General features: G+C 37.4%; 1 protein-coding gene across 1 annotated transcript; it reads left to right on the top strand.

Annotated features, from left to right (window-relative positions):
• Positions 1 to 1,351: 1,351 nt before the first annotated feature.
• LOC108444675 (endogenous retrovirus group K member 7 Gag polyprotein-like) lies at positions 1,352 to 14,654 on the top strand. Its single transcript, XM_017726082.1, has 3 exons — positions 1,352 to 1,800; positions 6,095 to 6,193; positions 8,064 to 14,654. Exon 3 carries the CDS (start codon positions 8,658 to 8,660, stop codon positions 9,975 to 9,977), a length of 1,320 nt encoding a protein of 439 aa, XP_017581571.1. The 5' UTR covers positions 1,352 to 1,800; positions 6,095 to 6,193; positions 8,064 to 8,657; the 3' UTR covers positions 9,978 to 14,654.
• The last annotated feature ends 1,889 nt before the right edge of the window (positions 14,655 to 16,543 follow it).

Genomic DNA, 16,543 nt, shown 5'->3' with positions numbered 1-16,543 from the left:
ACAGATGTTGGAGTAAGGAAAGAGTTAAACAGAAAGCAGCAGCATCTCCCTGGTCAGTGTGTACCTGAGACAGAACTGGATGAACGAATTTCCATGTCAACACAGAGCATTTGTTGTAACCAAAAAAAAAAGCTTTAAGGAGTAGAGATGTATATACTGATGCTTCCAAATAAAACCTTAGATTCACCTGCATCTCTGCTGGTGGGTCTTGTCCCTTTGGGTATCACAGTTCTCCGCTAACCGTAGCTTTTCTTCTCTTAAAAATTTATTTATTTTTATTTTTATTTTTCTTGTGGCCATGCAGAATCTGTTTAAGAAGCTTTTTGACAAAATGCTTAGTAACTTCTTTTTTCTTTGGTTTTATATAGCTGTAAATTTTTCAAGAAAATGTGACTTCACTTGTCCCTCGTGTAATTAGGTTGATATCAACAGTCAGGTTAATTTGGCCCAAATACTCTATCAATGTTATGTACACTGAAATGTGTAGGAAATCGTTCAAGATTTTCAGTGATGGTTTTACTTCCAAGATCATTAAGCTGGGTTATGCCACCTCTGTCCTTTTTTTATGAACATCAATAAACTTTACAAATGCAGTTATAATTTTGTCCAGGAAACGTTGCTCTTTAATGCTTCATTCTTGGCATCCAATTTAATTTAAAGGAGCAAAATGTCTCACTTGATCATTATGCATTTCTTTGGTGAGGAGGGAAGAGGGCAGAAGATATAAACTTCAGATAAACTTCATAGGATTCAGAACAAAATTTTATAAGGACTTTGTCAGAATTAATTTCCTCTGATACTTTTACCAGAATAAAATATCCCTGATCTCTCAGTGTCTTTCTCCTACCACTATTTCTCCTTCCACCTAGGCAGGTACCCTAGATCATCTAATTTTCTACTCTTTTTAAAATTTCCTATGACTTCCTTGATGCCTTAGGTTTTTAACTTTCATATTTTTCAAATCCTGTACTGCCTAGTGTGTAACTCTGAAGTTTCTTGTAGCCTGTTAACTTCTGCTCTCTCATGCCAGGTAGACATAACAAAGCCTCTCCAGGCCTGCTCTCCAAGGACACTCAGACTGTCCTAGGCCCAAAACGTGTAAACCAAAAGCCTCTAAAGAGGGGGAAACTTGGGGAAACTACATCATTAACTGAAGCTTTAATTGGATAATTAACCCTGATATGCAAATGAACCAAACTTATAAAACTGGGAAGAACTTGTGACCTGTGGTCCATCTTGGGGTCCATTTTGGCAGTAGCCTCTAGGCTTCCCAGGGTGGACCTTTGAAGGCCCTTCAAATAAATACTTACATTCGTTCCCTTACTCTTGTCTAGTTTCTGGTTTTAGGTGCCCTCTTCAGGCATCACTCAGCTCTTCATGTTCTTTATACTTTCTCTCAGTCCTGTGACTGCTTGGCCTGCATTTTCTATCATACAATTCACAGTATTTTCCCACACTACTCCCCTGGAGTTGTAAAATATTTACTTTGAAAGACTGCCTCTTTGTTCTCGTGACTATATTTTATTTACAAAAGTTTGCAAGTTTGTGTTGTCATTAGAAACTTTCACAGATTCTACAGCCTATTGTGTAATCTAGAAGATTATTTACAGTCCACAAACTGGCACAAGAACAACTCGTTTTTCAAGTCGGAGGAATGAACAATTGCGTGCACGAGCTCATTGGGAATCTGGGAAACCCTACGTAAGAAACTGTTTCTGCAGTTTCTGTACCTGTTTGTGATCCCAGAGCCTTCTCTGGCAGCTGCCTCAGGAAGATAAAGCTGAGACTGAAAGCATCCAGGTAGGTGTAAAGAAGGTGATTAAGGGTATGGTAGAACTTCTATAGGAACAAAGAGTGATTGAAAAGAGCAAGGCTAATTCAGTCTGAATAAGGTGAATAATAGGGATTTGATTGAAGTGAGAAGATTAGTAAGAAATGACTACTGTCTTCCTTTTACCTCTATCTCAATGTATGAAGTAAGGAGATAAAGTGAAATTAAGGACCAAAGCAATTTTTTTTCTTGGAGTATAACCATTCATTAGCATTTGCTGTTTCAGGAGGTCATTGAGGAAAGTCAAGAGCTGATCGTAGCAGCTTTTAAGGGTTCATTAACAGCAGTTAGTAATTTTTTTTTCCTTTGAGTAGTTTGCAGAATGGATAAAAGAGATGCAGGTTTAAAAGCAAGGACCTTGAGCACAATGGCAAATAAAAATAGGCAGTATGTGAATTAAAGAGAATACATTCTACTTGAACTCCCACAATTATTTATGGCCACAACAATGTTTTTTGTTGCCAGAGTGAGACAATATGGTTGTTTTCATCCAAGTTTACATATAAACAATTTTCATTTGCTCTTCTCATTGATAACAATTTGGGTAAGATTCATCTGCTTGAACTTAAACACTTTCAGTGCATATATTTGCAAATGTTAACTCTTATGTATATTTCAGTGAATGGCAGCAGATATCTTTAGGGCATTATTTGTATTCTTTTGCATAGATGTTTAAAATAGGTCAGATGAACTGTGTTCTATAAGTGAGTATTTCTTCCCCTTCTGCATATTACTTCTAATTGAATAAAAAAAATCAGGCAATACTTATATGCAGGTAGCTACAATGTAAGCATGAAAATTTAGGTGGAATTAATGTTATAGTGATCATTGCTCACAGTTTCTCACAACTGTATTTCATAGTTGCAGTCTTGCAAAATGTTGAGAGATTATCTACAGCTTCTTCTGCTTTAACTTCATGTCTCCATTCCATAAATTCTTTTCTATTCCCTCCTGAGAAGGTGCTATTACAAAATCATATACTTTTTATTATCCTTGCTGATGGGTTTTATCAGATGTGTATGGAATCATTCCTTTGTTTATATTACAAAGTTTTAAAATGGGACTGGTTTTGGCCTGCTAAGATTGTTAAGACTTGCCTTTTTTGTGTTTTTCAGAATTAGGCAATAGTATGTTTAAATGATGTAAAGTCTCTGTGACTTTCCAGTTTCTGCTAATCCACAAGGAGTTCTTATCTAATGATAGTCTGCATACTCTAAATGAATTCTATAAAATATACTTCTGCTCCCTCAGATAGTATTTGGTATCTTAAGACTTTCATCTATCAAGCAGGAAAGTTTAAAAAGTTGGCATATGTAAACTTAGTTAACTTAAACATTTAGATGACTTTAAATAGTCAAAATTTATATGTCCTGGATGAATAGAAATTTCAAATTAGATAAGATTTCTTAGCCATAAAAGAGAATAAAAGCAGAGAATGACAAATTGATGTATGAGAAGCAGTATATGAGATGTGGTTGATAAATTATCTTCTGATCTGTTAATGAATTCCAGATAGAGAAGCTCACAATATGATGATTTATTGAGATTTTAATAAAGTAAATTAAAAATTGAAAGGTGATCTGAATGAAAGAATCTCCATGAATCTTTAAAAAAATAATTAGGAATTTGAGCTTTTAAAAAGGCTTTTTATAGACATAGACCTTTACCCTCACATATGCACATCTTTGCATTTTAAATAGATAGATCTGAAAAATCTACTGATGCTACACTTCTCCTTATACTTACATGGAAATAACAAATTCTAAACTACTTATATAGAAATACGCTCTGCACACTTGCATACACTAAAAAAATCCGTATTTAGTGCCAGATTCTTTATGACCACCTAGAAAATCCTGCAGGTCTGTTTTACAATGATGAGTAAAGATAATACACAGATGCAAAAAATATTTGAACAAATAACATATTTGTAATTAAGACTTAGTAAAAACAAAACAGGCAGGGTTTCTTCAATGAAAACCAATTTTGTAGTGCTCTTTTTTCTGTTTTGCTTTCACAAAAGAAGCACAAGCAACTATGTAGAAAAAAAAATAAACTGTTGCTGTGGCAGGAAAAAGTAATTGTATCTGTCAGTTCAGCCTGCTAGTCATTCTAATCAGCCGGGTGAAACTTGTACAGCCAAGATGTATCTTTAAAATCCAAGAACAGCCACCGTGGCTTTATTTTTTCTGGAAAATGTTCTTAATGTCTCAGCATCTGATTCAACATGTTTGGTTGTTAAAGTTCATATTATCATTTTCTATCATTAAAAACATATTTGATAAAAAAAATTCCTTTGAGAGATAATTCCTATAGTACAGAATATTTCCAAACCTGTCAGTATTCCAATTAGATTACAGTGAGTATTTAAACACTGATTAATCTTGAGAGGTAAAAATCATCTGCTATACCTACAAACAACAATATAATGAATGAGATTGAACACATTCAAATAATGTATTTACATAAAATACATGAGAAACTGTCCCCCACTAAATTTAATCTAGTAAATGTTCTCATTATGTGATACGTAATTTTTTTCTTTACTGTTTAACTCATTATTTCTTTTCTCTTTTAAAATTAAGATCTATTTAACATTTGTTGATTCAACCCCCAGCATCAAAGTAAATCTGGATAATTTTAACCTTTTCAACATGAAATCTAGGGACCATTTTATATTCCCCATGTATGACAGGAATGCTTTAAATGTTGACTTTTACTGTGGGGATTTGAAATTTCTCCTGGTACAGAAGTTTAGTTGAATGTCTGCTTTTGGAGTAAATAAATGCATGACTTTTTCTCTCTCCTTTCTCAGACCTTCCCAGTAGTGTGATATTCTAGCCCCTGCCCCACAGTATTGAAGGATATGGATCAATTTTGTTTGAGAAATTTGGAAGAGACTTTATTTCCTCTTCTGCTTTTCTTTGTTGTGTGCTAGCAGAAAATCAGATTGATAAACCACCACTGATACACCACTATAGAGAAGAAGCTCCCTGCCCCTGGGGAGGTTTTGCCCACAGCAGAGGTGTTGGCACAGTGTGGCTGTTCTGCCTGCACAGTCCAGGAAGCTGCCTAGGGAATAAGGCTCCTGGTGTCTGCAGCGGTTGGTGCAGAATTCCGTACATAAAGGATGCTAATGGTCATTCACATCAGTAGAGGCATTGCCTGCAAGAGGAGAGTGGCTTTTTAATTTTTTATTTAAAATTCTGTAACATCATGTAAAGAAATTGTTCCAGCAGTACTTGCCTTTGCTTTTTGCAACCTTTTCCCTGGTTAAACGTGCATCCAATTTAAGATCTGCAGAAGGAAGTCACAGTAAATTAACAGGTGGCTGGTAAGCCTAGAGATTTACAGAGAAAACTGCTCCTTCCTCTTTACAAAAAGCTTGGGAAAAAAAATGTAGTTTATTTGGTTGCAGTGATTGAGGTAAGGGTAAACTGAAATAGATGAGAATTGGATGCAGGAGAGATTAGGATCTACAAGCAAACACTACTGGCTTCCAAAGACTGGAAGGAAATTTCACACTGTGATGTTTTACAAAGTGTCAGAGTACAGGTATTTAGTTGAGGATAAACTAAAGAATTCATGAATTCTTGCTTCTCAGCTCTTTAAAATAATTGATCTCTGATTTGTTGATGGGCTTATAAATACAAGGTCAGTGTCATTTCCATCCATAAGAAAACTGCTAACATCTACATATTATTCATCAAGAAAACACACTCATGATGGCTATCAAATTAAACATTTATTAAATTATGCAATTTATATTTCACTCCTGTATGCAGAATGCCTGACAGTATTGGAGCAATAATACAGCCCTCATCTGGTTTAACTCCTTTATTGCATAAGCATACAACAAAGCTTCATGACTGAGTAATAGCAAAATCCACATGAAATGTGCATAATCTAAAGAGCTCTATAGGGCAGAGTTTGAAAATTTGGAGTTTCTTTTAAATGTGTTTGACATATCTTTTTAAAGAATAACCTGTCTCATTAGAAGGAAAAAAAAAAGAATGTAAGGAATATGCATCACTGATGATTGTCAACAAAAGAGTATCTTTTCTAGATAATAAAAAATTTTCTGTTCAGAGTTTGATTTCAGTGTTGTAAATTCCTACCATGACCCAAATTCAGATTAAATTATTAGAATTATGGCATATAGCATAAAATAAAATGAGTATCTGATGAGTAGATGATGGCCCCTGTGATTTATAGCTGTGTACCTGACCACCTTTTGCATTCTCTCTCTCTCTGGTGCTGCAGATCCAGATAGCTCTCCAGCTGATAAACTAGAAATAAGAAGTGTGTGATCAATCTCTCTCCCACTTTGCCAGCTTCTACATTTGAAGTTCAAGTGTCAAGGTAATTGCTCTTTTTTCCAGCTATTGAAAAATTTGGAATATACTAGTGTATGTATCTTGCCTTACTCCTTTTTAATTAAAGCATGCATTTATGTTGTCTGGTTATAGAGAGAAAAGCATGGAAATATGACACTAGAACACCCTGAAGGCTTAAACAATAGAGCGTTGTTTCAAACTGATGAGCATAAAGAAACCTATGATTTTTCTTTCAGTCTTGCATTTCTTTGGGATTGGTTTATTTTCCTGAGCTACCTGGGGTGGCAAGTGGTGCCAGAATATTTCTGAACCTAGTTATTTTCTTGCCTGTTTTTGCATTGTGTGTCACAGGGGTCTGGTTTGGTTCCTGCACTTATTTGAAAGCACAATCTGACTTACTGAGAGTTTGAGAGGAAGATGGCCTGAGTTAGTATTAGTGTAATTTATATCCGGTTGCAACTAAACAAGAGTTTTATATGACTAAAGTATGTGATCAAAAGGCAAGATTAGCTGAGCCAAACCCCTGCAGATTTATCTTAATGGTGGATTTGGGCAGGAGCTCTGAAGAAGGTGCTGTTCCCCTGCATGGTGGTGAGGTGCTGTCCCTGAGGGCCAGCAGGTTGTGCAGGCTCTGTGCAGTTACTGACCAGAGGCTGCAGCACACAGACCTGAAGCCAGCTGGTAACTTCACAGCAATGAAAATGAGACCATGCTGCGTTTGAATTCCCTGATCAGAATCACCATGCATATCTTTGTGAAACGGCAGACAGATTAATGGAATACATGTAGCACGTTGGGCACCTTGCATACATGATCTGTTGCCTGCAGCTGGTTCACTGTAATTTTGTGTTGTTGCAAGGAGAGATCGACAGAAGGGGGCGTGACTCCTCACAATGTTTTGCTGTCTGTCTCGGCTGCCTGGTAGCCGAAGGTTTAAGATTCTTCGTATTAATATTTAAAGTCCCAAGAGGATTGCATCCCAAGTGCATTTTTGAGCTTCTGATGCCCTGTATTCCATTTCAATCTTGATGGCTAGGAGGGAGAGATTTGGGGCCTGAGGGCTTTCTGAAATGAGCCTGCTGAGAGTATACAGTATCTTTTCCTCTGGAGTACTGGCTGTGTGGAATTTTTCCCTCCAGAGCTCAGATGTGTGATAAATTTAGTATATTTAAAAATATATTTTCCACCTAAGCTTTGCATGACAATACTATCAGTTGTAATTATTTAACTGTTAGCAGTTATGATTTAAAGTAGCAGACTAAGGAAGAAAGACTGTGGGAATATCCTAGTCTTATTAGAGACATCACTCTTTACCTTGGACACTGGTTATGAAATATTCCAGTACTTTTAAGAATCTTTAAGAGGCTTTTATGATTGCTTTTTAAAAATCATAAGATATTAAGTACTTCAGACAAATAAGATTTTTATGGTCTTCACTTGTAAAGTGCACAAAGATCAGCTACTAAATATGCTGAGACTCTTTTGCTAGAGGTATCTTTATTACTCCATCTGTATTTCATCTGCCTGTCATAACTACAAGAAGAGTAGGTCCAAATTCATCCCCAGATGTGGGGCAAGAAAACAAAGAATGCTTAGCAATAAGAGAACAAAGACCTCTTGGTTAAGAACACCAAGGACTATTCAGTCAAGGCAGGAGAGATGTAACAAAGTTTCTGAAATGTAACAGGTAGCAGAACCACAGTAGTTTGCAGAAAAAATTGTTATACAAGCACTTGTTTTAAGGAGAAAAAAGCTGATGTGAATATTAGGAACATGATCACTTATATTAGCAGTTAGCAGACACATGAACTGTTACAGTATTGGCTATCCAGGAGCGTGTTATTCTAATCTGCTAGTGAAAATATTAATAAATGTTTTTAATAAATGTTTTCTAGTTGTTCACAGCTGGGGACCATGCATCATTCCTATGCTGGAAACGGCTCCCTGAACAGGGATTTACAATCTCCTAGGTGATCCTGGACCTGCAGCGTATCCCCACTGTACCAACAGTGGCCTTCAGGGATCGCCGAGGACTCCTTTCATCGCTGGCTAAGGAACAGGTTAGCCTTATGAGCGGCCAGGAAAATTTCCCCATAAAAATGGGCAATAATATAAGTAAACTGGAAACTCTCCATAAAGACTGTTGATTGCATATTACAAAGGAACAAGGCTATAATATACAAGAAAGCAAGCTTATACAACTCCTTCTATGGGTGAAAACTTACTGTCCTTGGTATCCCCCTGATGGCTCCTATGACCTCTATCACTGGAAGCAAGTGGGGGAGTCTCTAAAGACTCATCAATTAGACAGTCATGAGGCTAACTGCGATGAATTTATTACATGGGGAGTTGTATATTCTGCACTACAAGCTTCTCGCTATTCAGAAGAAACATTACACCCAGCCATAAACTCATCAGCAGATGCTTCCCCTGAACACACAGCACCACTTTCACATCCTGATTTGGTTGTTTTGCAAGTGGAGGAGGGAATGAATTGGGAGGAACTGGAGGGCAATCTCGTAAATCTAAGAGCTATTGATCTAAGACAGGAATGTGATTTATATCCTGCCATAAAGCCACAGCCACTGAAAATTATGGCTGCATCACCATCTACTGATGCAAAGGTGCTAAAACAGCACTTGCATACCCCACCCTCTGAGCCCTTAAGACATATGACTGACAATGAACTTTTGCTGTCCCCTGAGCCAAAACACTTCCTAGACACCTGTCAAAGACAAGCATTAGATCTTGGGGATGTTGAATTTCTCCATGCTATGCCCACGGTATATCAAGGCAATCAGCCTCGTCATAAGCAAATTTCTTATGAAATGGTTAAGGTATTAAGAAAGTCTGTCAAAGAAAATGGTCTGCAGTCTTCCTATACAATGGGAGTTGTAGAAGTTATAGCAAAAAACTATGTTATGTTACCTGCTAACTGGAAAGCTTTATTTGAATTGATTATGACAGCAAGACAATATTTGATATGGTGGGCAGAGTATGAAGAGCTATGTGAAAATCAAGCATGGGCTAACATGAACACTGGTAATGCTGGAATAACAAAGGATCATTTGGCAGGGACTGGAGCTCAGACAAGCATAAGAGATCAGTTAAGAATGCCCCCAGAGACATATAACCAAGTGAGGGGGCTGGCTATAAGAGCTCTGAAAAGAGTGCCGGACATTAACAAAACTGAACCTGGCTTCTCCACCATAAGGCAAGGACCCCAAGAACCCTACATTACTTTTATCGATCGCTTGCAAACAGCTGTGAACAGGCAAATTGATTTACCAGCTGCAGCAGAAATATTATTGAAATCCTTAGCCTATGAAAATGCTAATACTGACTGTCATAAAGCACTTGATCAAATCAAAACCAATCCTAATATTTCCTTAACTGACTTTATCAAAACTTGTGTACATGTTGGTACAGAACAATACAAAGCAGATTTACTAGCAACTGCCTTAGCTCAACAGCTAAAAGTGGCTCTGGCAGCAATTAAATGCTTTGACTGTGGAGAGGAAGGTCATGTGAAAAAGCAGTGCTCAAAGAAAAAGCAAGGGGATAGAAAACCTAGTAAACAGTGCCCCGGATGCAAGAAAGGTTACCACTGGAGTAATGAATGCCATTCCAAGTACGACAAAGATGGCAAACCTCTGCCACAATGGGGAAAGTCGAAGCAGGGAGCAGGATCCGGTGCCCCACAACAAAACAGGATCCAGCCACAGCAAACCAACACAGCTCAAGTTACAGCAGGAGAAGCCCAGGCAGTGCCGGCTTGGACTTGGCAGTTTCCACCACAACCACAATAAATAACACATTGGTTCACCTTATACCTACAGGTTTAAATGGACCCCTTCCCTTTAAATGCTATGCATTGCTACTTGGGAAGTCTTCATCATGTGAAAGTAGACTTTTTACTTTACCAGGAATCATCGACTCTCCTTCTAGGGGCGAAATAAAAATCATAGCTTGGACTCCTAACCCACCTTGTACTATGCCAGCAGGGTCACGCTCAACTGATATCACTCCCTATATTGCCAGATATGCAATCAATACCATCTGTCAATGCTGACAGGGGCACTGGAGGTTTTGGAAGTGCAGGCATTCCTAACATTTACTGGTCTAAACTTATTTCAGTACAACAACCTTTTCTAACCTGTGTTATAGATGGCAAGTCTTTTACAGGATTAATAGATACTGGAGCAGACATAACCATCATCAATAGACGTGAATGGGCACCCACATGGCCCTTAACAACTCCAGCAGCGATCGTTGCAGGCATCAGAGGTCAGCAGATGCCACAGGAGTCAGCGAAAGAACTCATGGTACATGAGCCAGAAGGGAAACAAGCACAGCTCAAACCGTATGTACTTTCTACTCCATGTACACTGTGGGGAAGAGATCTGTTGTCACAGTGGGGACTGACATTGACAACAAATTTCTAAGAGGGGTCACTGATGTGCAGCTGAGACTTAAACTGACATGGAGCACTAAAACTCCTGTGCGGATTGATCAGTGGCCCCTCAGAGGGGAATGGCTTCAACAAGCACAAAAGCTGGTCAAGGAACAATTGGATCTGGGAAATAGAGCTCCTTCCACTACCCCATTGGACACCCCTATATTTTTGATTCCAAAAAAGACTGGCAAATGGAGACTCTTACAAAATCTGAGAGCTATCAATGCAGTAACAGCCCCAATTGGTGCACAGCAACCTGGAATTCCTAATCTAGCAATGATCCCTGAAACTTGGGAATTGTTAATTATTGACATAAAAGATTGTTTTTTCACAATTGCATTGCAGCCTGATGATGCACCTCGTTTTGCTTATTTATTACCATCCTTGAACAACAGTGAACCCGTGCAAAGGTATCACTGGGTTGTGTTACCACAAGGGATGAAAAACAGTCCTATAATATGCTAATTTGTGTTAGCAAGTGCTTTACAACCGCTGCAGCAACAATTTTCAACAGTTCTATTGTATCATTATATGGGTGATATACTGCTAGTAGCAGATGACTCTTGTTGTATTGCAAAGCCATTTTGCCTTTTTGCATCATTTTCTTGACAAATTTGATCTTTGTATTGCAGCAAAGTTCAAGCCGTCCCACCTTGGTAATACCTATGATTCCTATTATTTGAACAGAAAATTGTTCCTCAGCCCATTGTGCTGTGGGCCTCTATTAAAACACTACATGATTTGCAAAAATTATTTGGAACAATTAATTGGCTCAGACCTACCCTTGGTTTCTCCACTGAAGAATTGTCACCCTTATTTAATTTACTTAAGGGACACAGATTTAACATCTCCTCGTGAACTCAATCCAGATGCCTGTGAAGAACTGCAAATTGTGACAGATAAAATTCAGACATCTTTTGTAACCAAACAACAAGCAGGAGTAACTACTGAGACTTTTTGTTATCATAGCTGAATCCCAACCATATGCATTTGCACAGTGGTATGATGATAAACAACAATTGCGGAGGCTAGAGTGGGTATTTTTACCTCACACATTTTCAAAAACAGTAACCACATTATTTGACATGATTGTTAGACTTGTTTCCACAGGATGAAAACAATGCCAAACTCTAACTGGGGAAGATCCTTCTCATATCCACATTCCTTTGCCTGCAGACGCTTCTCAGGATATATTCCAGGAATCATAGTCTTTACAGGCTGCCCTGACAGACTTTTTGGGAAACATTGCTAATTCTTTGCCGAAAAGTAAACTTTTCCAATGTTTAAAAGACCTTTCTCTACAGCCGCGTTTTCTAACATCGTCACAGCCCCTGCCTGGAGCAAAGACAGTCTTCATTGATGGCTCTGGGAAAACTTAGAAAGCTGTTGTTGCCTGGAAAAATTCCACAGGGGATTGGGAAAACTGATTTTTCACCCAGGGTTGACTAGCTAGCAGAATTAGCAGCCACTGTAGAGGCTTTTCGATTGTTTCAAAATGAGGCTTTCAACTTAATATCAGATTCCTTGTATGTAGTTGGCATTTTAAACCATATTGAACATTCCTTTCTAAAGCAAGCGCACAACAAGAATTTGTTTATACTGTTATCTGCTCTGTATGATTATGTTCGATGCCGATCTCATTGTTTTTATGTTATGCATCTTCGGTCTCACTCATCTTTGCCTGGACCTCTGGTGGAAGGCAATGCAGTTGCAGACCCCTAACTATGATGGCAACAGTTCCAAATCAAATTACACAAGCAAAGTTGTCACGAATTCTATCATCAGAATGCAAAAGCTTTGAGTAAACAATTTAATCTTACTTTTTCTCAAGCTAGACAAATTTTCATTCTTGGCCTGATTGTGCATGCTTAACACCTTTAGCTACTGCAGTAGGTCCAAATCCAAGAGGATTCGGTGTCAATGAATTCTGGCAGATGGATGTTACACATGTTTCTTCTTTTGGCACCTTAAAATATGTGTGTGTATCAGTTGACACATATTCCAAAATTTTTGCTGCCTCTGCTCATAAAGGGGAAAAGGCAAGAGATGTCTTTAAGCACATGCTGTGAGCTTAGGAGTTCCTAAGGCAGTGAAAACTGATAAAGGTTCAGCATATGTCTCACAACCAATGAAAACGCTTTTTTCACTTTTGGGGTATATGTCACTTAACTGGCATACCTCATTCCTCAACAGGTCAAGCTATTGTGGAACACACACATGCCCTTTTAAAGAATATGCTTCTTAAACAAAAGAGCAGCAATAGACTTTTTATTGTTAGCCCAGGGACACGGATGTGAAGTCTTTGATGGAATGTGCTGTATGAACCTGAGTGACCACTATGAATCCATTCACAAAAGCATCCAGGAATTGAAGGAACTGCCTGGAGAGCTGCAGCAAAACCAGGGATGGGATCCTTTCAGTTTATTCTCCTGGTTGGGAAGTTTCAATTTTGGACCTTGGCTTAAACATAGTTGGTTTAGCTATAATAGGACTTAGAGCACTTTTGATGATTATGTTATGTTCACCATGCATCTTTTCTTGTATTCAATGGCTTTTCAGTCAAAACATAAAGCAGGTAATGCTTATGCAGACACACACTGTACTCACTTTGCAATGCTTTGTAAATAAAAAAAGGGGAGATGTGGGGCAAGAAAACAAAGAATGCTTAGCAATAAGAGAACAAAGACCTCTTGGTTAAGAAAAACAAGGGCTATTCAGTCAAGGCAGGAGAGATGTAACAAAGTTTCTGAAATGTAACAGGTAGCAGAACCACAGCAGCTTGCAGAAAAAAATTGTTATACAAAACCACTTGTTTTAAGGAAGAATAGCTGATGTGAATATTAGGAACGTGATCACTTATATTACTGGTTAGCAGATGCATGAACAGTTATACTATTGGCTATTCAGGTGTGTGTTATTCTAATCTGATAGTGAAAATATTATAAAAGCGATGTACACTTTTAATAAATGTTTCTAGTTATACCGCAACTGGCGACTGTGCATCATTCATACACTGCACCCACATTCACTGAAATTCTGACAGGTTTACTTAACTTGAGCAGAATATAACTGTACCTGAGCTCCTACTGAAGATGCAGGTAGCGTGAATAAAATATCAGAATAGAGGCGCATCCAAATCAGGGGTCCAGATCTGCAACTTCTGCTCAGGTGTTGTGTCTGTAACAGGTAGGATTTTTTTCTGGTCAAAGGCACAGAATCAGGCTCCCATTTGTTTTGTTTATTTTGATCTTCCTATAAATAAGGTAGTGGAAATGCTAAAACATTTATTCAGATTTTTCTGTTGCTCTTACTTTTGGCATTGTATTATACTATATTTAACATAGGTATTGTCTTATAAAATGTTCCAAGCAGTACTTCACTTAAGGCAATTATGTGAAGTTTGGCAGTTGTCCTTGCCCAGCTTATTACCACTAAAAGAGCACTGCTGAACTATATTTCCTTGATATTCAAAGATACCTAAATGACCATCAGCGAAGACCAAAGAAATAGTAACTGAACACAACTTTGAATCAAAAGCAATAAAAAAAATCATTTAGTAATTCAGATAAAACATTTTCTAAAGTAAAACAAGACTGTTAAAATAATTTCATTCTGTTATTGTTAGCATTGAAAATACTACATTTATTTTAAGAACTGGTGGTTTAATCAGCACTGAAGGCATGTTGGGAAGTGTTAGAATATATTCTGTCATTTGGCTCAGCTTTAGGCAATTATACATGTAAATATAATTACTATGGTATTCTTTTTTTAAACATTTTGGTCTCAAGTTTGTGGTGAATGAATCTGCAACTTGTTTTCTTGACGCCTTTTTGAAGTGAATTAATCCAATATTAATTTATTTTAGATGTGCCAGAAGCATCATCCTATTACTAGTAAGTTGAAATAGACAGCAGGAAATGCAGGTCCCTTCCTAACATTGCCAGAATGCATCTCTGTGTGTTTCCAGCAATCTGGGTGATATGTTGACAGAATGAGGCCAGCGATGCAAATAAAGGAATTCTCCCCCCTCTTCTCCTTGCAGTTTATTGCTTGTCATTGACTAACTCACTGACTAGAATTTCTGCAGAAAAAATCAAACTAGGAGAGAAACAGCTTCTATATTAGTATTATTACCAAATGTTTAATTTGTGTGTTAGGTGATGAGAGTATATATGTTTCCAAAAGTACAGCTATTTAATTTAGTTTATCAGCTGCCTAAGACTGAAGTAGTATTCTCTAGGTATATAAATTTCAGGCTGGTTTCTTAACAAAATTAAAGTAGTTTTACTGCAGTTGCTGTAGCGGACTGTCATCAGTGTCACTTTACATTAGTGAAACACATTAATCCAAATGCTTCTGTTAAATAAATACCTTTTTTTTAAATTGAAGGTGGTCTTTTTTAACCTATCCCCCCAAAATATCGTTAATTATGCTTGCTGTGTGTGTTAGGATTTGTTATTTTGTCTTAATCGCTTGCAAGTGTGTAATCTGATTCCCTGATGTACTAACACAGCGCAGAGATAAAATGTATTTATTTTTGCAAACCACAGTGTATGTTTCAGCTTTTACCATTCTCAGATCAGGAAAGCTCAATTTAAGATCAAAATTATTTATTCCATAAAAGAGAAAAGCCAGAATTAATTAATAAATGAAAAAAACCCAAACCCAACAACAACAAAATCAAACACAGGGAGAATTTATAGCTAGAGAAAATCAGATAGTGGGTGACTGGCAGGAAAGTTGTATTTACGTGAAATAAACATCCTGGGGTTTACTATTAAAGTGAGGTAACATAATCTTGTTCCCTTTGATCACAATACACAGATAATCAGGATAGGGGGTCATACAAGCATATACAACTGTACCCAATTCTTATTTGATTAAAAGGAGTCATGGACAAAGGACTCTAAGAAGACAGATAACAAGGTTATGCATTTTCTGGCTCATTGTATCCAGTAGGTACAGAGCCAGATTAGTATATTTTATTCATACTTGAGTAGCTTTATTTATCTAGCATAGTTGCCATCTGTGAAAACCAGTGCTTTGGACAAAAATAATGGAGGATCTAGAATCTAGTAAAAAAAATTAAATGGGTCTTCCAAATTTACTTTGCTGTTACCAGTGAAATACATACTGCAATTTGGCGAAAATCTGTCTTGTGGGTGACTTGAGGGGTAAAAAGGCACACAAGCACCCTACCAACCAGAAAAAGATTTTTCTCAGATTGAAGCCTGAACCTCTGTTTGATGGAAGGGGGAAACCACTCTTCCCAAGTTCTCAAAAACGGTTTCAAGACATTTGACTGCTGAAGGAGCCGTGCTCTCTCTAATCTGGAGCACACAGATCAGTATGATTCTGCAGGTGGCCATTTTAAGTGACCACTGTTACATTTCTTAGGCCATTTTCCCACTCATCTGGAGTGTAAGACTTGGCCATCTCCATGCCTAATATTTGTAATTTTAATGTAGGTGATGCATATTGTGAACTGTACCCATATAACATTGAAATCAGCTGGCAAAAAAGGTATTTCCTACAAAAATATATTTTCAAGGGAGAGATGAGAGTGAGCAGTGCAAGGCATAAAGGAACTAAATGGGAAGTAAACGGTGTTCTAATGCTGCTAAAGATGCAGTAACTTTTGAATGGTAATACCTTATTTAGGACACTGAAACCAAAGTATTTTTAAATTCTTGGATGCATTTGAATTTTAAAATTCCACAAAATGAAGAGGAGGGTTTTACACTCTCACACACATACACACACACAATTAAAGTGTCATACATGAAATCCCTATTTGTGCTTGGTCTTTGCATATTAAGTGCTTTAAGTAATTAATTTTGAGTTAATTATTTTTAAATTGAATGTTACAATTAACCCATCAGCCCAGGTACAAAAATCCAGTTCCATTATCAGTGTTTT

Source organism: Corvus brachyrhynchos, unplaced genomic scaffold, assembly GCF_000691975.1.
Source record: "Corvus brachyrhynchos isolate BGI_N302 unplaced genomic scaffold, ASM69197v1 scaffold61, whole genome shotgun sequence".
NCBI lineage: Eukaryota > Metazoa > Chordata > Aves > Passeriformes > Corvidae > Corvus > Corvus brachyrhynchos.
The sequence above is the reverse complement of the archived record's forward strand: the minus strand, read 5'-3'. Positions and strand labels throughout refer to the sequence as shown.

Excerpts from the sequence above, each read along its gene's own strand:
- LOC108444675 (XM_017726082.1), top strand. The coding sequence starts at position 8,658 with ATGAATTGGGAGGAACTGGAGGGCAATCTCGTAAATCTAAGAGCTATT.